The sequence below is a fragment of the Pholis gunnellus genome, assembly GCF_910591455.1.
Source record: "Pholis gunnellus genome assembly, chromosome: 12".
Taxonomy (NCBI): domain Eukaryota; kingdom Metazoa; phylum Chordata; class Actinopteri; order Perciformes; family Pholidae; genus Pholis; species Pholis gunnellus.
In genome coordinates this window covers 10610633-10635084 of record NC_136539.1, presented here as the reverse complement: position 1 = coordinate 10635084, position 24452 = coordinate 10610633, and the positions used below count along the sequence as shown (strand labels likewise).

General features: G+C 43.0%; 1 protein-coding gene across 1 annotated transcript in view; it reads left to right on the top strand.

Annotated features, from left to right (window-relative positions):
* myo16 (myosin XVI) overlaps window positions 1-3288 on the top strand; it is a gene marked incomplete at both ends in the record, with an annotated part of 71716 nt that extends 68428 nt beyond the window's left edge. The window contains one exon of the mRNA XM_079169620.1: window positions 3118-3288. Within this exon, the coding sequence (XP_079025746.1) occupies window positions 3118-3288 (171 nt within the window). The remainder of the gene's footprint in view (window positions 1-3117) is intronic.
* Window positions 3289-24452: the final 21164 nt, after the last annotated feature.

The window sequence follows — 24452 nt, the reverse complement described above, 5'->3', positions numbered from 1 at the left end:
CATAACATTACCAACCCATTAACATGTTGGTTTGGATATATGAGCTCCCTCCCCCATGCTATTGTGAGCACGGGCGTGGTTAAGATGTCCGATGTATGAGGATGTTTCAGTGGAAAAAGTCTACGTGTTTTTCTTATTTTGGCTACTTAATGAAATTGTTACAGCAATTTAATATTTTATTTCAGTTCTGGTAGATGAGATCTTACTGGGGAATACAAGTTAAAATGCAAGGGGCTGAATTGGTCGGGGGTGCATGTTGTTTCAGGTACCGGTGGGACAAACAAATACAATCCAAAGTCCAGTCTGAGTAACGGTTTCATGAGTTTAAACACTTAAAAAGTCTAGCCGGGGTTCAACTTTTTTGCCAGATGACCTTGGATTGGGCCCATTCACATTAATGTGGGGGCTGTGTTTGTTTAATGCAGCACTCTTCTCTCTCTCTTTGGACACGGCCAGACAGAAGTCAGAAGTCGTCCCTTCAAAAAATGTTATGCCTCTGTGCGGGGACACCGGTGGCCGGGGGCGTCGTGTTTTTGGGTTGTCAGTTTGTCTCAAGAATAATGGCGGATGACATACGACGATAATTCTACTTTTATTTGAAACACAGACCCTACCGTCAAAGTGATGTGCACACTGCTGTATAGTTTGGGCTAGTTTGAATTCAAAGAAATGTCAATGCTGCATACATACAACGAATCCCTTCTTTAAGGCAACACTAAAGGAAACCATGTCCATTCAGACATGGTTTTCTGAATTTGGTGTGGAAGAACTTGACTGGCCTTGATGAAAGCTTATATGGTTTCGTGAGAGAAAATACCTGCAGCCAGGTTCCAAGAAGTTGTTATCGCAGCATATTATTGCCCGAGGTTTGCCAATTTCAACAGCCACACATAAAAGTGATGTTCGAGAGCCCCCTTACTTGCCATAAGAGAGAGCTTTAAGCATGAAGATAAATGTGATATCTAAATGCAGCAATACCGTCTTACTGTGAAACTCTGAAGAAGAGTATTCAAATGATTTCTATATTTTGGCATCAAGGCCGCAAACTATGAATCTGTTAAAATGTTCTTCTCTCAGAATTATTGGATTCTAATGTGTCTGATGTTGCAGCATTGAGTGTGTGTGTGTGTGTGTGTGTGTGTGTGTCTATGTACTGCCGTGCCTTGACGAAGGACAGGGTGTTCCTACTTGTCTACTGTTCCAGTAGCTGGTGTTCCTGGCTGGCGCCAGAGCAGAGAATAGCCTGGCAGGGAGGTGTAAATTATGGATTAGGTCGCTGAGTATGGCGCTTGTGCAGGCAATCAATGTGTATGTGTGTTTGAGTGCATGTGCAAATGGACACTCACAGGTGTGCAGTTGTCCAGATATGTGCATGTGACCCTGCCTATGTGTGCATGTCAAAGTATGTTATGTGTGCAATATGCATTTATTGACTTGTGTGTGTACCATGTGTGTCTGTTGCTATGTGGCAATGTCCGTGTGAAATGCATCACTAATGTACTGTATGCTTGGCAATAGGCAGAGAAAATGTTGCATTTTCTGTACGGCAAAGTTGATTTAGCTTACAGCTCCAACTCCAGCAGAGATACGAAAGCGGAGGAGGGGTAGAGGCAAGAAACAAATTATGAGGGAAACTGAGATCACAGCCTAGAGTCGAGTTTTAATCAGTTTTATGAGAATTTTTAAAGATGGTGATATATTTTCTAGAATAAATCCGATGAAAAGACTTCAATCAAAAAATGCCTTTACACTACTAACAATGTATAGGATACAATACAGCGTATTCCTCTGTGCCATAGAGCGTCCTTGTTGTCCAAAAACTTAAAAACACATTGCCCCGGATGACATGTTCCTTCATGATGAATATGAGCACTGTGGTTTACAGCAACAGCCTTCAGCTGTAATCACTCACCAGTGCAACAAATGTGTATTAATCCACGGCTGAAAATAGTCCGTGACAAATGTGCCCGTTACACAGTTATTGTAAACCACAGTACCCATGTGTTTTAGGAAATGACTTAACCTTTTTTTTATGAAACAATATATATTCATAAGAAGATTTGCATCTTCAGTAGGAACCAATGGGCTTGGGGCTGAGTGCTATGGCAGAACAGGGAGGTCAGAAAGCATTGTGAGACTTCACATTTGTGCTTTTAGTGTTTTTCATTTCTTGACAGTAGGAATAATATAAAGTATAGTAATGCCAATCGTATCCTTTTTAGATCTCATCTCCGAGCATGAGGGAACAGTTATTTGCACTTTCACAGCCCATCAACTGCCACCATTACAACCTCCGGTTCCTAATCTGGTCTTGATCATTGGGGTTCGGTCCTGTTGTCGGTATGACAGACTGAGGCAGATTGGAATTCCTGTCTGATTGATTTACATGGATGTTGACTGGCGGATGACTGATGATGTGCTTTACACAGAATGATAACCATGTGTGCACCTTTGGGCATTTGACCCGAGTGTCTCTGAGAAAGAACATGAGCCACTTGAGTTGCTCACTGCACAAGGGTCCCTTGTGTAATTCACAAGACCTTCTTTGAGGTGATTTATAGAAGGTCCAAAGACAGAATATGGAAATGAGTCGCTGTTAGAGCTGTCAGTCAGAGAAGGGATCCCCCCCCACCCCCACCCTCTCGGATTCCCTCTGTATCAACTGTCTCATGAGATGGCTTGGTGACCAGATTCAGCTCAGTGTCTGTTGTTAGAATGATTCATGAGAAAATCTCTCCTACTCTGAGAGGAGAAGCCAGCCCAGTGATCACTCCCTCTTTCAAGAAGATGGATCAGACAAACACTGTCCTATTTTTCTAGCTCTATAGCTGGTCATCTTCAATTGAGACATGATGGTATTTTAAACATCTTCCTCCACTTTAGGATGCTTTTGCAATGACAATGACCTACTTTTTTTTTTTCTTCTTTATATAAAACCGCTGCTTGTCATTCACACTCCCCTCGCCCTACTTCCTCCAATCACAGCCTGGTCATTTCAGCTTTCTGCCACCTGCGTCTCAATCCATTCTGGAGAAAGTCATTATTTAGTGTGTTTAGGTTTAATTGTAAACATGCTCTGTTTTTTTTTTTCCCCCTCGCCTCTCTTCTGCGCTCCAGGTGTTCCAGCGGTTGCGTCTGTCCAACAGGGATGAGAGTGCCACCCTCGGGGAGCTTCTGCGATGGCGGCGAGCGCAGTGTGAGGGGCGGGGTGACTGGAAGCACCGCCCACCTCAGTCCCCGGCCCTGCCCCCCACGCTGCTCTGGACCAATAGGAAGGCCTCTCCATGACAGTAGTTGTGTGATGCAGTCACATGTATTGGCCCTGCTCCTTTTTTTTATGTGGACCATGTAACCTCAATGCCCAGGGGCTAGGTTAAACCTCCCAAGCCCCAAAAGTGTGAGCCTCGTCCCTGGGCTGAAGGTTCCGCCTCCGCGCCTCCTGACCTCGACTGTGGAGGATTCCCCAACCTTTGTGATACAAGATCAGCACTCTGTAACGCTGACGAGTGTTGTCTGTGGAAGAAAAGAAAAAAATCAGACACAATAGAGGTCCATGAGGTGCTATTTTTGTGGTCAAAGATGTTACCTACAGAAATATTATTTATTTTCAGTTCTTCTGAGAACACATGTATGATGTCCATCAATGGAAGGCTGATTTAGAGATCAGAGCAGCAGTGTTTTCATCGTAGCCGGATAGTAAATGATAGTAAATGGTCTGTATCATGTTGTTCTGCTGCACACTAAGGAGTTCCACCCCAGAATATGGTGCTGATTATACTTGACATGCTGTCCTGTAATGTTCCCATGAATGCTTGTGGGCGCGCCACCGAGTCTCAGACCGCTCTGAAGTTTACATGTCAACCAACGCCTTCGTACACCTCCAGTTTTTAGCATCAGTGGACTGGCTTAGATATGGGACCTTTTCAGGTACAGCTCTCACTTAGCTTCTCATGTTTGGGCTCTAAGTGCTACTGCGGCCCTGGCAACGAGCAACCAGGGGTCAGGGTAACCTCAGTAATATCCCATGGTGCACTTCTCTTCCCCATTGTTACCACCAGCCTTTGAGGAACAAAAACCTTCAGCTAAAATGCAACCTACTGCGCTAACCTTTACTCGGAAAAAAAACCAATCCTGCTTTGGCTTCAGGTGTAAAGTTAAAGCCAAAATAACAACGCTTTAGCTGACAGGTATACAGTTTATGTTGTGTACATGAAACTCTGTGCCAAAGTGACACAACTTGTGAAAGATACGTCTCGAGACTAACAAGTATAGTTATAAAATCCGATGTATACACGTAGTCCCCATAATGTTGACATGTACAGACCGACACAAATGACCAAATCATAGCTGTTACTGCGATTCAGTGGTGATTCTGTTTCCAGGTTAGATCAGAAGAACATGAAAAAAAACAACAACCGTCTACACTCGAAAGATGACAACTTGACTCTCGTTGTGTCTCATCGACACCTGAACAGTTTCATGCGTTCAGTGTTGTGCAGAAGATTGCGCAGAGCTCAGGAACTCGCGCACAGATGAACTCCACTATTGTACAGATTTCTCCACCTTGGCTGGGTCGGCACAGACGAACATCACCTTCCAAGTCCTCCCTTCGTCTGCTTTCCCTCCCTTAACCCGAACAAGCAGACCCCTTTCCCCCCAACCATTTGGTCTTTGACCCGCCCCCCCCCCCCCCCCCCCCTTCCTAATGGATCAAACCGGCTCTACGGGTGTTTCCATGGTAACCGCTTTGTAAATAGTGACCAGTGTTGTACGTTCTAGCTTTTACTATCGCAGGAAAGCACAGAGATTGAATTAAAAGATGAGGAAGAGATAAGATAATACTGTCTATGATGGTGAAACTAAGATTTAAGAATGTCTTGGGTTAGATGCAATGACTAAGGTAAAGAGAAGAGGTTTATTTTACAATGTGAAGATCTTTTTGTTTTGTTTTTTTCTCAGAATGATTGTCTATGGCTATGAAATTCTTTATACTCTATTCATTATTAGTTGTTTTGTTCCCCGTTGACCCCGTTGTTCTGTTCCTATGATGCAATGCAGATGTTTTCATTGTATATGGATGTTTTATTGCACAATGTTTATGTGGTGTCGTGTTGACTTCTTAATGGGCTGGGTGTGTCTCAACAAGCCGTTTGATCTGCGAAGATCGCTTTGGATTGTTAGAGCCGCAAAAGTATCAATCGCTCTAATTGATTTCTCATTCCCACTGATCACCCACAATGTGTCTGATTGATTCAGCCTTACGAATTAGCAGCCCCCATCCCTGCATCGATCTCGGCTGCTGTCAGTGTGCCACGGTGCACAAATATTCAAGAGGAATCACTGATATTCACAAGAGATGGCAAATCAGCTGAGCTGCGTTTTTTTTTGACTGACTGGCTGAATGTATAAATGCAAAGTTTTCTTTCACTGCCTGAAACCCTGTGTAACTTATTATCTAAACGGTGTACCTGACTCCTTTTTAATGTGATTATTGTCTTCAGAAGTTATGTATGCGGTTTGTTTTTTTAAAGCTAGTTAATTAATAAGGATGCGGCATTTTTGATAAAGTATTGATTTGCTCCACGACTCCCACCTTGTATGCTGCGATTGGGGTTGCATGAATAGTGCGGTACTGCGATGCAGAACTATGTCAAACATTTTCATCATAGTGTGGTTCAGCTCATTCACACAAGGATTCAAACCGATCTGGGATCAAGCAAAAACATCATCATTATGATGATCAGGGTTCTGGTTCGTCTTGTGTATTACCATGTTTACTGAAATCATGAAATGAGGAGATGAATTGTTTTTTTATTGTCTTTTAAAGCATATCAGTGCTTTTTACCCTGCATGACCACATGTTGGGCCTGGCCCTTTTATAATGTGCTCATGCTGAAAAGATACAACAACAACAAAAAAAGGCTGTCTAATGTGAAGAACTGCTTCTCACTGCACTGTGAATAATTGCACTGTCCCCCGTCTCTCATCCATGCACTCTTTATCCATCCACAGCCACCTTTTTACTGGACCGATCCGTGCACATATCGGCTCCGTCATATATATACAATCCCCTGACGTAGCTCAGTCTGTTGTAAGCGTTACCCAACTCTGGCAGCCAGAATACTGCCAGTCACTGTTGTTAGTCAGGAATCTAAACATCTCTGCTCTGAGATCAGCTCTCTGGTGCTACAGCCAGTGCAGATTGGCCGTCTTATTGTCCCCCAGTCCATGTGTCGTCGTTTGGAGACACAATATTTTAGCACCTAAACAGGAGTATCTCACTGCCTTTCATAGTGTTGGTTTTTTTTTTATTATTGTAGTCTTTCTTTTGTACATGACATACAGTATATTTTAACCGGCATACATATGTGTTTGTGGAAAGAAAAAAAGATTGTATGTGATATTTCATCATTATGTTCCCAATGTTTTATAAGTACTATACCTGTACAGCAATAAAGCACAATTGTGTCAATGCCAGTGTTAATGTTAGTGCGTGCACATGTGAGAATAGTGCATGTTAATTCCAGGACTTAGATGCATAAAAGTGTGAGTCTGTAATGCTTTGTGTTTAGAGTATTTCAGATCCTTTCATTATCATTGGATGACACAAGCTATGTTTATCTCTTTATTCTTTATTATTATTCAGACGCTTTTTTTTGTCCCCTAACTCCTTACACATATTTCAAAGTAGAAACTTAATTAAACATTCAGCTTAATTAGTGCATTATTGCTATTACTTTTATAATTCATACCTTTTCTACCATATAAATATTACATATTTAACTGGAATAAGTCAGCGTTCAAATAAATAGATGAAATTTTCAGAATTTAGGCATAAAACTCTTTTTCAACTCTTATGTACTCATTCTTCAGCTAGAGACTTAATTTTAAAATGTTCCACATTTTATACATTCCTGGTTTTATTCAACTTTGAAATCTCATTGAAATTTTTATAATCAACTTTTTTTTTAAGCTTAGGGAAAAAAAATCCCCTCAGATTTTTACATTAGTGTGTATTGGACGGTGCGTTCATGAAGAGCTTTTGGATTGACATCCGACAGAGCCAGTTGTTCCGAGCCCCCCCCCGTTCTCATATTTCTGACCCCACAAACAAATTCTACATCAATGCGTTCGGCTGAATCTGTTCTCGCTCATGATAATATTTGAGTGATTGGACTCACGGTTGTTGACTGGAAAGCAGGGGTTTGAGGTGTGCCTAATCTTGATCTTTTTTTATTAAATGAACTGACTCGCCGGAGTCACTCAATAGTCCCCATGGCAACCTTTGATTGCAGCAGAGACACACAGCTGATTGAGACGATTCAATTAGTCCAGTTTCACAAACAAACACAAGACTTGGAGATTTTCCCGCTTTCTCTTCATACTCCTTCAACTGCTTCTTCATCCACATTAAAGCAAGCAGCATGAGAAGAGCTAATTAGTTCAGTTTGACACACACACACACGCACACAAACTTACAAGACTTGGAGCATAGAAATATTAGAACAGAGTTTACCGGACCTCTGCAGCGTGCTCCTCATCTCTGCTTGAGGAAAGCAGCACAAGGCTACATTAGAGCCCATACTTGCATAACACACCCAAGCTGGTCGAGTTGCATTGTGGGTAATGTAGGTGTCAGGTTTTGACAAGGAGGAAGAATGCATGGAATAAAAAGAAAGATATATCTTCTATATCATTTGAGTACTTCTTTAATCTGAAAAGTATAACTATGAACCTAAATTGTCATATAAATGTTGTTCAGTAAAAATAAAAAATATTTCTGGGATTTATTAGAAATACAAAGGAGCATAAAATGTTACTTAATTTGTGAAGTACCTCAAAACTCTTGTTGGCGAGGAAGCGGCGCTTTGCTCCAACTATCAAGACGAGTTAGCAAGTTTTAAACATTTAATTGAAACGTTTACGTGTCGACTGGTGACTTTCAGCAGAATGCGTCTGTGGTTGCTTGTTGTAACTTCTGTAAATGGTTGGCGTACATATTAAACACACATTATTAAATCATTATGGATTCAAGGCTTTTCCGATGACACTTGCATGATTTTTTTTGTGTTTTCATAACCACGGATGCATTCAGCCGAGAGTCACCAGTTGACTCGGTCACTCGTTTAACCGAAACACTGGCGGCATCTATGGCAGCAAGCTATTAAACGTGTTGAATACCACTGGCCTGATCAAAAATGCTTGCGTTTGTATTTCCACTTTAAAACTCTATTGGCAGATAATGGAGTTGTACGCATCTCGTGACTTGTATTGCCTTTAATGTCTAGCTGGTGTAACGTTACATGCTAGGTTTCTTCACCAAATATAGGTATTTATCTGGTCACTAAATATTGGGCCACTTGCTGATGCATTCTACCCATTCCACACGGATCTGGAAAGTCAATTTGTTCATTTGCGATCTTTGGTGGTTAATGCATTTCCATAGCTTGATAATCTATTGCACTCCGCTTTACTTTTCTTGCCAAACTGCCACATTTCATCATTATTTACAAACTGTAAAAGAGTCTATTCTTGAGTAAATATACTTGGTTACATGCCACCACAGGCTTGCTGTGTGTGTATCACCTTGAAACACTCTGTGTTTGGCAAAAAATGCTTTGTGAAGATTGTCATGTGTGTAGCAAAATCAGCAAAACAGTCATTAATGTTTTACAACAGAGTATAAAGCAGATTAACAAGAAGAAACACAGCAGCACAATTCTCTCTGTGGTAACCACACAGATAGTTCTGGTTTCATTTCTTCAGGCTTATTACTATAATATTACATTTCTGCATAGATATCACTAGAGCAAAGGGAGAAAATATGCTTCTATTGAATGTAGGCGGACCGACGCATTGATAAGTTGAATATGTTTGCAGGGCCCAATAATAAAGTCAGTGTGAAGTGACATTTCCCATGATGAAGAGGCTCCTGGCTCTCCAGGTATTTACTTACCCGCGGTGGTTTCTGCTCGGAATCAGGTCAAGACAAGCACAAGCCATGTCAGCTGGAACAGCGTCTTCCCACATTAATAGTCTGCAAGAGTAACTCAAAGGAATGTTTCCCCTAAGCAGTAGTCACTGGAAGGCTTCACTTTAGAGTTTTAATTTTATCTGTCAGTGTGTGTCACATAAAACATATTCTACCAGAGGGTGCTGACTCATACACACCCAGGTGTGTACAGTGTTTGCTATGAGACAAAAAATGAACATGTGAAAAAAACAGTTTGTCAAGTTACCAAGAGTGATTGACATGTTTATATTATAAAAGAAAAGAGAGAAGGAGAAATGTGAAGATTGCTGAACTTCATTTCCCATAAAAACTATACTTCCTGTGTCATATCAGATGTAAACAACCTGGGATACCACAATAAACACAACATGAGTGTAATTTGTTATCTACCAGTGTATCAACTAACATACAGTGGCTCCAGAGGCCCGCGCTTCAATTTGAAACGAACCCTTATGATTCATTATGATACCCAGATATTTAAAGCAATGAACAACCTGTAGCTCTTCTCTGTAACAGACAAACATACAATTGATAATGTGAGCTTATCTGTCTGCACGCTGATTATAGGTACTAGAAGAGCTCAGCAAGTGTAAATATTTATACTACTAATAGGCTGTATGCAGCAAAAACTGGTTGGTTATTTCAATAGGGGAGATTCCCTGGGTGCCATTTGTTCTGTAGAAGCTTAAGAACATCACAAAATAAATATTTAGGGTACATTGCACACTAATGAGAATCCCTCACAGGAGCCGCTGACTTAACACAGCTCCAGGACAAAGCTGGCATACACCTATGTGAATGCATATGGATGATTGGGGAGCATGACATCTGATCCAATCTCACCACCATCACTGAGGTGATGCGTTTCTTTCTCTGGAAGTTGTTCCTTTTTCTTTAATTTCCTGGATCTATATGGGCCACACCCATATCCAACATACCTTTTCTCACCATTTACATTTTTTGTTTTTTAAACTACACCTCCCAGGGATTAATGTATTCTTCTTTAGATCAAAGAAAGACGTTATCTTATTGGCATGAGTCTGCAGTCAGAGCTTTGGGTTGTTGGTTTCATGTGTTGACACCTGCGAGATCTCCCTCAAGCCTATTTAAACCTGTGCAGTAAAATGCAATCATTGGCACTTGTATTTTTTTGTGATCATTTTGAATTACTTTTACTAAGTTCTTCAAACAACCCCCGGTGCAACTGCAGCACGATGATAATGTATAACCACATACAACCACACATGTCTACAACAGCACAGCGTGCTTTTCTTTCCTTGTCTGATTTAGCTGATGATGAGTTTGCCTAAATTCAGATTTTGCACAATTTACCTTTATAAACGCCCCCCATTTTCTCAGAATTTAGGTATTCTTCAAAATAGTAGCAAGATATCCATCAGTGAGTGTAGTTTGATGCAGATTTCAGATTGAAAACGCATTAACAGTTTCTGGTTTATTTTCACTCCTCATCTGCACTGTACTGTGCTCACAATGCTTCCACTTACACAACTTTCTTTTCTTTCTCCTTTTACAAAAAATCCCTTTAAAGTGTTAACACAGTGACAAACCGCCACCCCCCACCGTAGGAGGGTTGTTTCTTATTTCACCCCCACCATTAGACATGGCAACGGGGCCACTCTGTCATTTAACCACAGTGGGAGAGGGTAAACGGCCAAGAGGTCATTTGGACCAAGCTGCCTACTGATGCTACACCAACAGGCCCTGAATCACACACACACATCCCCTTCCTCCAAGCCTTCCACTTAGAGCACTAACTGTGGTCTCCATCACTCCCTCAGGGCTACCTTCAGGAGCAGTTTGTACCCAGGTGTGCACTGCGTCCATAAATAGTCTTTGAGTGTTTTAATGGTCAAGAAGAAGCAATGAAAGATGGTGGAGATTGTGCCTTGGCTGTTCTGTCCACTTGCAGATGACCACAAGCAGAGAATGGCTACCCACTACACGGCCTGCAGATGGCCATTTAATTAACCATGTCCTCTGTTGTATTTGAACATGAGAAGAAAGGTTGCCAGTATATAATATTTTTTTTATTTTTGGTATCTGTGTTCTGAACTGAACTCAAAGTTCCCATTCACTATATTGTGGAGTCTTGGCCTTCAGACAGAATGTGGACAATTTGCGCAATGGGTTTGAATCATCTCATGTCAGATTAAATCCAAATTGTTATTGTTCCTAGGAAGCAAATTGTTATTGTTCCTAGGAAGCACAGAACGGTTGCCTAACAGAGTTGGCATGCGCAATGAGAAGGAAAAGGCAAGATATTGATCACATGTGCTTGCTCTGGCCTACAAACCACCTTTACAAACTCACCGGCGACAGACTGACAGACAGTAATGTTTGTCTTTGTGTCTTCATGTTTGTGTGTGCGCTTGACAAAGAGAGAACAGCATGGGGAAGAAAATGAAAGCGGTGGGAGCCCCTCCATCTGAGACATTTCAAAGGCCATGAAACACAGGAGTAAACACGATTCGCACCTCTATTGATTACTTGAGCACTGGTTGTAGGGTCTGTGGGTTTATGTTGACTATAAACAGCCTGGGGACCGGCTTGCTCCGGTCTGATCGATGCTGCGAAGAAAAGGCACAGGTTAGGAAGGTTGTTCCCCTAGCTGTGAGCCTTCATCGGCTTTATGATAGCCAGAGGTTTAGGGTTATGCTCGTAACATAAATTAAGCTGCAAAAGATGGTGGCTCTTTTCCAAGCATTTAAAGGCCCCATAATGTCCATCTTTCAACCCCACTTTACAGCATACCCTCACCTCATGATCCCTTTCTCTCCTACTTTTGCCCTCTCTAGTCTTCCTCCACCCCCATCCCATTTTCTCTATGCTCCTTTGACCCCACTGTTGTTCCCTCATCACCTCTTCACCCATTTTCTCGCAATGGTCGCGGACTTCCGTATACTGCGCGCTGAAAGTGTGGAAATCAATAACATCATCTCAACACTGTCTCAATTTTCAATTAACGACTTTGAGGTCCGTCTCGCCAGACACATCCATCATCTCACATCATATCAGCCTGCGAAGCACCAGATTAGACGTAAACCTCACACGAGCCATGAATCTTGCACACACACACACACACAGCCGAAACCAACAACACTCACAGTGGGGGAAGAAAATGCTACAATAGTGTTCTTAAAGCTGCACAATATGTTAGAAAAACAATGGATCAACACACATTTGTATTGGGAAAAGGGTCCCTAGCAGTTACAGATTATTATCTTCCAACTCTGCATTTATTCTTAGCTGTAAAGCGTTTTCATCGTTTTGGTTTTGCTCTCAACAACCTTGTTGACGTTTTTTTGGCAGAAAAGCTGTGAAAAACTCTGATGCTGCCGAGCACCAAACACAACTAACAGGTAGTGGAACAATGAGCTGCAAAAGAGTCAATTTAGTGGAGACAAAGGATAGAATATGAGATAGTAAATATTGGACTTAGATTCCCACGGTGACCAGAAACAACTCCAAATAGACAATTATGTTTCTGTGATGTGTGAAGGGGCAACTGTTTGCAAAGGCTTTTGTCGTATCAATGTTATAAGGCGATAGCAGGTCTGCTGTGTTTTCAGCTCGCTCCACTGCTTTCAAGTGGCCAAAACACAAACATCCTTGATCTGTCAAATGACTTATTACTCACAGATAATTGTATGTGTAAATGAGTGCATTTCCCTCTGCAGTGTATGGTATTTGAGTAAGTATACATTATTACTTTCCACTCTGACTACCCCCCAACAAACACGGTTCTCGTCGGCCCCCATGTCGAGGCATATGTTGTGTCAATAGCTCCACAAACATATGCACTCTCAACATACCCAACGTGGAAATTCCCTCCCCCATCTGAACTTGATAAACAACCGGGAGACTCTCTTGCTGTCTGTGTCTTGATATAGAACCACAATGAACCAGTGCTCATATGCTTTTAGAACAGAAAAAAAACAAAGTGATAAATCATTGACAGCAGATCAGTAACAGAAGATGAATCCTGTATGCTCCGCCCTCCCTGAATCCAGAGAGAAGCCAGGAAAATCAGCCTCTTTCCATCCCGGTTTTACCCAGCAGTCAGCAGATTGGCAGACACTGTGGCGGTCTTTGATGATAAAGCTAATTAAGGTGCCAATTAACAAAGCTCAATATTGCTGACGAGGTCAGACGGTCCGAGACATTCTTTTTGTGGGGGGGGGGGGGGGGGGCAGTAATTAGGTGTAATTGTGTAGCGTAGTGCAACAAAAACAGACCTCGATTACCAATCCACAGTTCATATTTATTGTGAAAAGGGATGTAGCGTCAGGTGCTTTTGCTGCTAGTCGCTCTGACATGGAAGCATCAAAAGAAATGGATAAAATTATGTATATGTGGGATTCCTGGGAACTCTCTGGAAATTATGTCAATAACCTCTGTGTCGTTTCCTTGGCAACGGGAGGCCTTGTCAGTGCAGCGTAACCATTGTGCTGCAATACTGCCCCCCCCCCCCCCCCCCGGGCCATTTCTTCAAGGATCTCTCTTTGCTGTATGTCATGTTTACATTACAACAACCCACGCCGCCCCCAACAGCAAACATATGGCACTCTATACAGTGGTCTATGGTCACGCTATAAAAGGAAATACCATTTGCCATTTCAGTGTGTCCGTATACTCAGTGAGGGTTTGTGAAACCGATCAATTCCATGGATCTGTACATTGGTAAGTGAGTAATTCAGAAGAGAGACATTTATGCGGTAAAATCTCAGGAATATGCAAATGCTCAGCAAGCAACACAGCCTGGTCAAGAGGGGAAAGTTCCTCGTCTTCGCCTCGCCTTTGTGTGGTGGCCAAGCTTTCTTCCTTCATTTGTCTCCGCCGTCAGCGGTAAAATTAAAGATTAGAGAAAACCCCAGACAATTTATACACTTAACATCTGAGGGAGACACAGTGACAAATGGAGAGAGGAAAACGCCCTCTGAGTCAAAAAGATCTGAATCGCCCTCATGCCGATACCCTCCTCCAAGTGTGAATGACAATCACCATCGCATAGTGCTGTAGCACTTTTTTTAATCAAGCATTGGTTAACTATCTAATCAACCACTCGCCAACCAATTAAATCTCATAATTGCCCTACTTAAGAGGTATAAGTAATTTAATTAGCATGGGTTGGCTCCTCTATATGGGTGAAAGAGGAGGTGTAACAATGAGACGCATGGTCCAACCTAATTTACCTAGGAGTCGTCCGCAGTCCATCTGCATTTATTGTCTGTCAAGAAAATGAAGGGTTAAGACCTGACAAGCACACAAAGACACACGTGCACACACCCACACATACGCACCAATCAGTATTGTTAGTTGTGTATGGAAGTGGGAGACGCTATATATATGTGTGTGCATGTGCACGAGTTGAATATATTGTCTAAATACGGAACATTTTGGGCGACATTGTTTAAATCAGGGATATTATTAATATAATACATGGTGTTAGTAAGTGGAACTGTTTAGAGGCAATTAACAGCTTTGATAGAACTACTTTAGCTGTGAGAAAGATGTTTGTTTTTATTTGTTACAAATATATTATGGTAATTAGAGACACACAAGGTGTTGACATGCAGCAAACGTCTCAGAATTTGAATTGGGGATGTTGAAGACTGCAAGGCCACCAGCACATACTTTTATACACGCAGATGTGAAACTTGATGACTGAGAATACATTAGCGTTAATGGCTTACCACATTGACACATTCTCAACTCCCTCGACACTTATTGGCACAATTTTTTCGTACAATACACAGCATAGCAGGCGTGCTAAAAAGTTATTTTTGTCCACGTAGTCATCAGTCTTCCATTCACTGTCGTGTAAGGTGTGTATGAGTACTGGCTCCATTCCAGTTCAAGTCCTCTCAGTTGATGGTTCTCATCTCCTCATCTTATCAGAGTGGTCTGATCCTAATCAGCATATCCCCACTAGATCTTTGTATTCGTATACAGCCGGCATAACACGAGGCTGTTCTGTTACAAACAGGCAGGTGACACATGCAGAGACACACACACACACACACACACACACACACACACACGAACACTCAAGCTATATAAAATCCTCTGCCATCTAATTTCTGTCTCATTGTGATGCCTGCTCTTTATGGTATACTTGGATTTGCCGTATTATCTACATATAAAAATGATTACAACTCAAAACACAAAGATGGAGAGATCCAACGGTGCTGAGCATGTATGAGTGTGCTTGAATTAAGCTGTTGCACTTTACAGCACTGGCCTTCCACATGGAAGTTGTAACTCATTCTGTAGGGATACCAGATGGGGGGTTGGGAGAGTAATACAAATGTGAAAAACACATTTCAGTAAATGCATTCAGCATCATTTTAAATCATTTGACAGTTTTTCTTCCTGTAAATTTGAAATATTTAATATGTGCAGCTATGAGGCTTCCTCTTGTGTGTGAAATAGTTTAGAAAGACACAATGAAATAACTGTTCACAGATCACAGTTGGTCGTTGTGTGAATGCTCACTTGCAATGGAAATTAGCATTATTGTCTCTTTTTTTCTGGATATTGCAGACAGCTTCTGCTCCACAGAACACAAGACAGAATATCAAACATGAATTATGTGAATTTAACTCAGGGTTCAATCGAGGTCGACTATGACTCGTCTGTGTTTGTGCTTTGCCGTGTTTGCCATGTGAGTCAAGTGTTTAGTGGTAAAGGATAGCACCGTCATGTTATTGGGGAAATGTTTACAAGGAACACAAGAGGGAAGTATAGAAATAATGGTAGTTAGGGAACTTAAAATGTGCAACAAGCCGGTGGTGAACATTGCACTTATTATACTGTACCTGTTTTGGACATAGAGGCCAAATAAGTCCTTTGAAACCAAATGACAAATACGTTGATTGTCATTGCCTTCCAAAACAACTGACATGAGCGTTTTCTCATTTACAACCCGTATTGCCAGGACATCATTTTCCAGTTCCCTTGCCAGGTTTATGCACAAAAACGACCTAGTCAATGTTAGGAAACGGTTATTAGGCAACCAACGTTGAGTGTCGGTTGGAAACAGGAAACAAACACAGTCTCCTGTGTCAGTGTCAGTTTACCCACATTTATTTGACTCACGTCTGCATAATGATCAATGACTTGCAGAGTCTTCTCTTGGTTGTCTAATTTTTCTTCATTGTTGGCGTTTTCCTTCCAGCTTTTTTACAAGTTGATGAGACATCATGTTGTGGTCTATGGTGTGTTTTAGGACCAAGTTATAATACATTTTGTGTTTTTGTAATCTCTGTCCAATAAGCGAGGTAAACTCTCTTTCTCAAACACACACACTTACCCGATATTCTCCACATCGCTGCATTTTCTTTGTTTTTCTTTTTGTCCCTGACTATAGTTTTATGCATTAATTACAACAGCAAAACAAACACCTGCGTCAGAGGTGTACAGTTATATCCTCCAGTTACCTGTCAGTCAGAATTGAGAAGTCTCAGAGGTCATATAATGAGTAAACATATCACATCCCGCCCCAGAAGCTTGAAGGTGAGTAGTAAGAGAGAATGACACACAGAGAGAGTGTGGTGTGGAGGTTAGTGTTTGCAGTTTCCAGTGAAGTGTGGTCGCAGTGACACAGAAGCTTGCTCTCACCCAAGAGGAGCCCCACCTTCATACAGCAGCTCCTCCACGTTCGACTGCATAGCCAGTGTGGCAATAATAGGCTGAACTCCCATTAGCTGTTGAAACATTGTGGCTAGTTTCTGGGCCCATAGCCACATTCCTAAAAGCATTAGAATATTTGCTCTGTTTGCATGCTGTACTCCCTGTTTATAGCAACTCTGAGACACACACTTCATTACTTAAATATGCTGACAATTATACACATCGGTCTGGTGTTTGAATAAACGTCTGAGTAACTTCTTCACAATGACGTACCGAGTAAAATCTCCCTTTTTACTGGAGTGTTTCTGTTTTTGGTTGTTTCTCTTGAAATAGCTCCTCAGATGTCTTGATCGCTGTTGACCAACTGTGAAGGTATTCACCAGATGTGGATTATCTGGTTTCAGGGTTTATATTTTATCATCAACAAAATATTGTATTGTGTCGTGGCCTTATGGTGGACTATGACCTATTCAGTAAGCTAGCTGGGAAAGCTGTTATGACATTAGCAAACATTATTCTTAGCTGTCAATGTCCTGTCATGTTTGCATTAAGCTATTGCAGAATGTTCACCATACGAAAGCCCATAAGACATTATTTTTACAGATCGCTAAATCCAGCAGACTCACACATTTCTGAAAAAGGCTCATCCATCTGTTTTTTCTCAAAACTCTGTCCGTTTATGTCGTTCGCATGAGTGGTAACACACACACACACGCTTAGTATTCACAAAAAGAAAGTCGTCCTCTCAGATTTCACAAATGGCTGACATGACAATAGCAGGTCACCTTGCTCTGCTTGAAGAAGGTGTTGAGAAGCACTCAGACTTCTCTTCGCCACTGTGCCAGGGGGGCTCACCGTTCCCGTGTTGGGAACAGAACATTACACAGCTGAAGGCAGGTTTAATTTGGACTGCTTAGCACCCTGCGTTCCTCCGGGCTGTCGAAGCAGTGTGGAGAACACCCCTTTCTCTCAGTCAGCTGAAGAACACGGAGTGAAGCATTTGCCACGCAAACACACACACACACACACACACACACACACATACACACAGAGAGAGAAAGATTAAACAAGACAGAGTGTTCCTTGCTTACCGCAAATAGCAGTTCATCACAGCCAGGAAAGTTTCTGCTGATCAGTAAAGAGATCATTCTTTTACACACTGAGCACTTTGTTGAGGTGCCTATGAACTCAGTGATACGTTCAGTGGGAGTAATTCTCATTGCATGAATGTCCTTTATTTTTCCTCTTCAAGAATTCAGTTCACGCAGCCTTGTGACGCTGCCACTGTGTACACACATGCATGAGTACCCATAATCACACACACACACAGAAGCGCAAATACACACACGTAAACCAATTGTACTACAATTCATAGTCATGTGCTTTCCATAGCTGAAGAGAGTGATAACGCACCGCCGTATCTGTAACCATGACAACGCGCTGAGTCCACCATGAGCCCTCTGACGCCTGTTGTGAATCGGCAAAGTGTCGTGAAGGAACAGAAGCCCGCTGCTGTGGGGAAACTGTAAGATAGCAGCGCCTTTGATAATGTTCAAGTCCAGAGGGATCCTGGGTCTCACTTTATGTTCCGGTGACCTTGGATCGGGCTGTTTGTACGGCCCTGAACACCTTCTGCTTATTTGAAAGCCCAAAATGTTGCCCCGGACAACTGATGGTGACACGACGAGATGTGTGAAATACAGAGTAGCAGGCAGAACATTCAAACATGAACTGCTGTCGGCTGGGGAAGAATGCGGCATTACCTGCTGTGGCTGACGGACGCTAATAGTAGTCAGCGTTTGGACCTGAAAAAGTCTGTTCTTTATTTGAGTTAGCCATAACAACAGACCAACACCCAACCCCCCCCCCCCCCGCCGTCTGCCGTCCTCTACAGACAAAAGGGTCAGGCGGAGAGCACCATAAAGAGGAGTAGAGCGTGGTCATTGAGTTCCTCTAAAGTTCAATCAGATTCAGCAGAGGCCCACCACTCTCCCTCTCTCTCCCCTGTTTGTGGGTGTATGTGTGGTTGTGTGTGAGAGAGTGGGGGGGCGGGGGGGGGGGGGGGGGGGGGAACCAAAGACACTGAGATTTTAGGATTGTGTTTAATAAGCAAGGGGGGGGTGGATGCACTGACCCTGAAGCAGACTGACCCCCAGGGTCAAAACAACAGGAAGGAAGTCACATGACCCATTCAAACTCACGTAGAGCAGAGGGTGGAGGGTTCGTGGGGTAGAGGGACACAGACAAACACAGACGAAGACACAGAGAGAGAGAGAGAGAGAGAGAGAGAGAGAGGGAGCAGAGGGATGAAGGGGTAGGCTCTGTTCTTTTGACTCTTGTTTTTCCCAGTCAGTCTGACGCAGGTGTCTGCAGACATGCTTGGCGCCTGTCCAGGTGTGGATTACAACACCAAGACCACTACAGGGAAAACAAGAAGCAGGGTGAGACAGACTGAGGAGCGAGTGAAAGCGACAGACTGAAACAGCAACCAAAAAAAAGCAAGACGGAATTATTCTGCCTTTGCATAACTCTTTGCATTCTCCTTGACACTATTAAATAGCAGTATTTGTTACCAAGATAAACGGCATTGTCAACAAGAATGAAGCAATGAAGCTGCCTAGCAACATGAAGCCTACTGTAAACTAATTTGTGTGTGTGTGTGTGTGTGTGTGCGTGTGTGTGCGTAGGTGTGTGTGTGTGCGTGTGTGTGTGCGTGTGTGTGCGCGCGGTAAAGCACGGAAAAGAAGACGGTAGGTACAGTCATTGGGATGCACCGTGGATAAAGAGGGGGAAATGGGTCGGGCTCACTGTCTTTCTTCCTCTTTTACGAGAGATGTCCAGGTCAAGAGGCGGGATAAACAGTGGTCATTAATGGCACAAGTTATTGGTCCCTTAAGTCCTAACTGAGTGGTGCTGTGATATTGGGTCATATGAAAGCGGGCTGTAAGAACTGCTGGTTTATTACTGGGTTGTTAAACTTTGGCCTTTTTTATGTTTGCTGTGTGAGATCACTCACAATTTGGACAAAGATAGTGGCTCTACTTTTGCTGTTACCTTTTCATGTGTATCAAAACTGCTTTCAGACGATATTAAAGACGAGGCTGGTGTTATTTCGTTATTGTGCTGACTGTCAGCCGACTCATCCTACTGGACAATCTTTACAAATATAGGTACATTCTTTCTTTTCTGATAAAGGCCAAGTAATATCCTGTCGAGACAATACAAAACCATGCATATGCCGTGCCCCACATGTAGACTGGTATTCATAAGAACAGAATGTTCTGTGAGAAGGTACGCATACTTCAGACTAGATGGAGAGACTGTTTTTCTGAAGTGGGTCAAGGGTGATACGATAAGGTGAAGATGGTTTGTTTGTCTTGTTTTGTTTTGTTTCTGCAGGCCTAGTGTACGTACACACATGCACCCCCTTCACACATGGGCTCCGCTGGCCACCACGCTCTGTGTCTAACACAGGGAGGAGATTATTAGCTTCCCGAGGAGCTGATGGGGGGAGCGACAGACAGAGAGGACAGGATGAGGTCAGCATCACTATGGATTGGCTGGTCGGAAGCTCCCAGTATCAGTTTCCACTGGTACTGTGGGGGGGGGGGGGGGGGGGGGGGGGGACTGGGTGGATTAAAAGACAAAAATAGGGATGAATAATGGAAAAATATCAACTGGGAGGCTTTTGCACCGCAATCAGTCACAGTCATTCTTGGAGAGTGATGGCTGGCTTTAGAGGATGAGGAACGAAAGTGATATTGTTCCAGGCAGGATGTAGAGGTCAAGAGGCTCTCTGACCAAGGATACACCATGGTCAAAACACTCCATTAAAACTGGCCTGACCTTCAACCCGCCACCTCTGTCAGAGAGACTCGCGACAGCGCCAAAATGTCCAGCACTCCTCTTATCAGCTGTCCGATGATAATTATTGTGTGTACAGCCAAATATGTGTGCGTGTCTCTCCGTCTTTGTGTGTCCAGTGCGTATGTTTGAACAGCAGATACCCGAGAGTGCAGGTAGCCCAAACAAGGTCACGGTGGATCTGGGGATTTTCCTGTGACCTGGAGTACACTAGAGAAATGGGACAAAGTTGGACAAAATGCCAATAACTACAGCTAGAAGAGAAAAATGGATGTATTTATGTGCTGACAGGCTGAACGACTGGAGATGTGAGCTGATCAGTGTGTGTGATCAGTGAATGTGTTTTCTCAACACATGTATTTCAGGTCGTGTGCTTGGGGCGGAGGCCCGTGCGGTATATTGTTGGTGGCGGAGGGTTAAGCTCGTCACGCCGTCATTACCACAGAGAAAAACAGAAAAACACACATGCACACAGATTCATGTAAACACAAACACAACCCTCTCTCTCTCTCTTTCTCTTATGCACAAACACATTTGCCCAGTCGTGCCCTCGGCACAGCTTTGTTCCAGCGAGCAAGTGGATTTAAAAACAAATGACGTGCTTGGCCTTTTATTATGTTCCGGACTGTTTTTCCTGAGGCTGGAATGCGGACAGGAATGTGTTGTTGCTCTGCTAGCGCTCAGAGGGAGAAAAACCTATCATGCTTTCATGCTCAAGGAAAAAGAAGAGAGAAAGACGGGAGGGAGAGAGAGAGAGAGAGAGAGAGAGAGAGAGAGAGAGCGCAGAGTGTAGCAGGGATTTGAAGTGAAGAACTGGGGAAAAATATGAAGAGAAAGGAAAGTGGCTCAGGCCACAAGTAGTTTCAGAAAAACAGCTTGTTACAGTTAAGGGTAAACCGGGGGGTTGAATTCTCCCTGGTGTGGTTGGAGTTGTGATGGGAGCTTTTTACTGGCCTACTCTCTGTCTCTGGTTTTCATTACAGCTGTTATGATGCTCTGTGCTCAGGCCAGGCCAACACTTGCATAACACTGCTAGTCTAAACTGTGCCGCTGACAGTCTCTCTCTCTCTCTCTCTCTCTTTGTCGTGTACAGTTCTGATGCTCTTCTACTTCACCAGGCCTGTATGGAAGTCAGACAGACACTTCCAGACAGTTTTTGCTTCAAGGCTTGTACATATACAGATGTGTGAAAAGAGGTAATAAAGAGGAGGAAGTTTAAACCCTCCTCACTTTCTTACCTCTGCACACCTGGTCAATCGCTGTGTGGAATGGGTGTGAACGTTGGCTTGTCAGTTTCGGAAAGCTGCAAGAATTGATCTATTAGGTGAGATCGGTCTGGAGGGAGGGAGCGTCAGACGACAAAGTATACTGACATGTTCTAGTCCTCCCAGTCAACTCCTTGTGTGTGAGACGAGGGGCGTCCAGTCCTGTCGGCTCTTGTCTGCCCTCTTTAGCTGCCTATTCAGCATATGGAAAAAAGTGCTGAGAAAGAGGTTATTGGATGGCTGATCTGTTGTGAAACATTGATTTATCAATTTAGTGATTTTTTAATTTTGTTTTTTAGCACAAATACTGACTTGGGTTATTCTATCTCATGCAGAAATGTATGCAGGCAGTTAGTTATTTAGTCTGTTTTGTAATTAATGGGATTGGGGCCACAGGCCAGTTTTTGTCTTTAAATGAATCAGAGAAATATAAAATATCATCAGCCTCATGTAGCAACATCAGGGGACATGAGGTGACATAAAGCTTAGTAAAGTGATGTTCTTTGAACCCAGTTACAGCCCTGGTGTTGCACTGAGAGGGGCACGTGACTGCAGACAGGAACTTATGCTGACTTTATTTAGCATTCTGCCCGGTGCTGCACTGCGACGAAGATACCTCAGACAAAATGTAGTTCCGTTTGTCATTTCACAATATGTGTCTTCCAAGATTGTGATTTCAAATTGTGTGTTCCATGTGTGAACAGCAAATAGGTTTGTGTTTGAAATCATTTGAACGGTGCGTGTTGCCGCAGGAAATCATTACTTTCCATGTGACATGGATTGTATGGTCCATATAAATAACAAGTGTAGAGGACATCTAGCTACATCTCTAAAAAAAAAGAAAACACTTAATAATGGAGCCCATTCATGCATTTGTACAGAATATGGGAACTGAGTTTGCTGCTATCTGAATGTTAGAGTGAATACATGAAAGAGCAAAGACTAATTAGCAACAAAAAAAAAAAGTGTCTCTATGTGTAACAGTCTCATCCTTCACCAGCGGCGCTCAGGGACCTATTTGTCCCTGCAGGGAACGGCGAGTGAGGGATGAGGTCTAAAGCCCCTCGGCTTGTGCTCAAAGCAGGGCAGGCACACCCAAGATGAATGAGTATGGGGCTGAACGAGAAAAGGTGGATCAACGAGAGCGTAAGACTACAGGAGCGGGGAGAGGTTAGCTGGTAGGACGGGGAGGGGGGGGAGAGAAGATGAGCGATGGGTGGACAGTCTTTCTTTTGATCCATCATTGAGTGATGCTCCATTCAATCTGTTGACTGAGACCACCTGGGGGACTCTGGGGGAGGCCGTGTGTTTGTTTATTAGCGCTTGGGGGGGGGGGAGGGGTATCACTCGGCTATGGATGGCTGTCAGCCTCACAGCCCTCCGCATTAGGGTGATTGAAGGAAACTGATGGCCCACTTCCAGACAGTGTCAATGTCTTTGGAGCGCTCAGCAAACCTGCTGTGTGATCTCAATGATGGAAAACAGCTTTCATTACACTGATACAGGAGAAGCCAAACAACAACATCTTTTGTATCTCCAATCCCATTTTTTGTTCCTGTTGTCAATGAAATGAACAGGCGAGTGGGGAAATCAATCCGTGCCTCAATTTTATGAATGTTTTTCTCTGCCCTGTTGTATCTTACTTTGCCTTGGAAAGAAGGAGCGTTGTGTTCTTCAACCCTGTGCTCCCCTAATTTGTTTATTTATCTTGCCTTCACCACTACCCGCCTCCATCATTCATATAATAATGTGGTAATTCCCAAATGAGGCGCCCATCCCCCCTCACTTCTCCTCCCACTCTTCACGAGCTCCGCTTTCTGCTGCCATCCACCTTTCCTGTTTATCACTTGCTTGTGTGTTGTTGTGGGGGACTCGCTCTCTCACCTCATGCAGGGGTCAATGCACAGGCTGAATATGTGTTAGGTGTTGTGAAAAATGATGACATCCTCCTTCGGCTCTCGTTCACGTTCTATCTCTCTTCCTATCCACCCGTCGCTCTCGAATAAAAATAGAAACATTTGAAAAGTGCAGGGAGTCATTCTGAGATTAGCGATTCTAAGACATTGTCTCAGTGTAGTGCCGAACCGGCATGTCCTTGCTCTGCGCTGTGCGTCATACGAGAGCGGAAAGATAAGACATGAGCCCTGAGCTATCGGAACATTATCAGAGATTAAGAAAAATGGAGATAGAGGCGACACAGAGACTAGCGGAACTGAAACATTTGTGGTCATCAGTTAAAGTGACAAATACATTTTAAGAACAGGTTAGGTAAAGAGAGGTGAATGGAGAGATTACTGGTCAAGATCATACAGACGAACAGCAGTAAAAATAAGTATTAAAACATTAATTTCATGTCTATTAGTCGAAAATATATAATTCTCAGATTTTTCTGGAATACAAGGAACAATTTCAAGATAAGTATTTCAAAGTTCCACTACACCGTGTGCACGTATCCATTCACCTGAATACTATAACATTAGTTGTTCTTCCCTAAAAGTCCTGCCCTTTAAGATTGTGTCACTTTTGACTGATAATAATGCCTAACTGTTGGAGGAACAAGGATCTGACATTAACAACATCAACAAACACACCACAGTGTTCTCAGCTTCAGCTGCATGGTTGGCCATGCAGCTGAGTGTTAGACAGTGGGAACATCA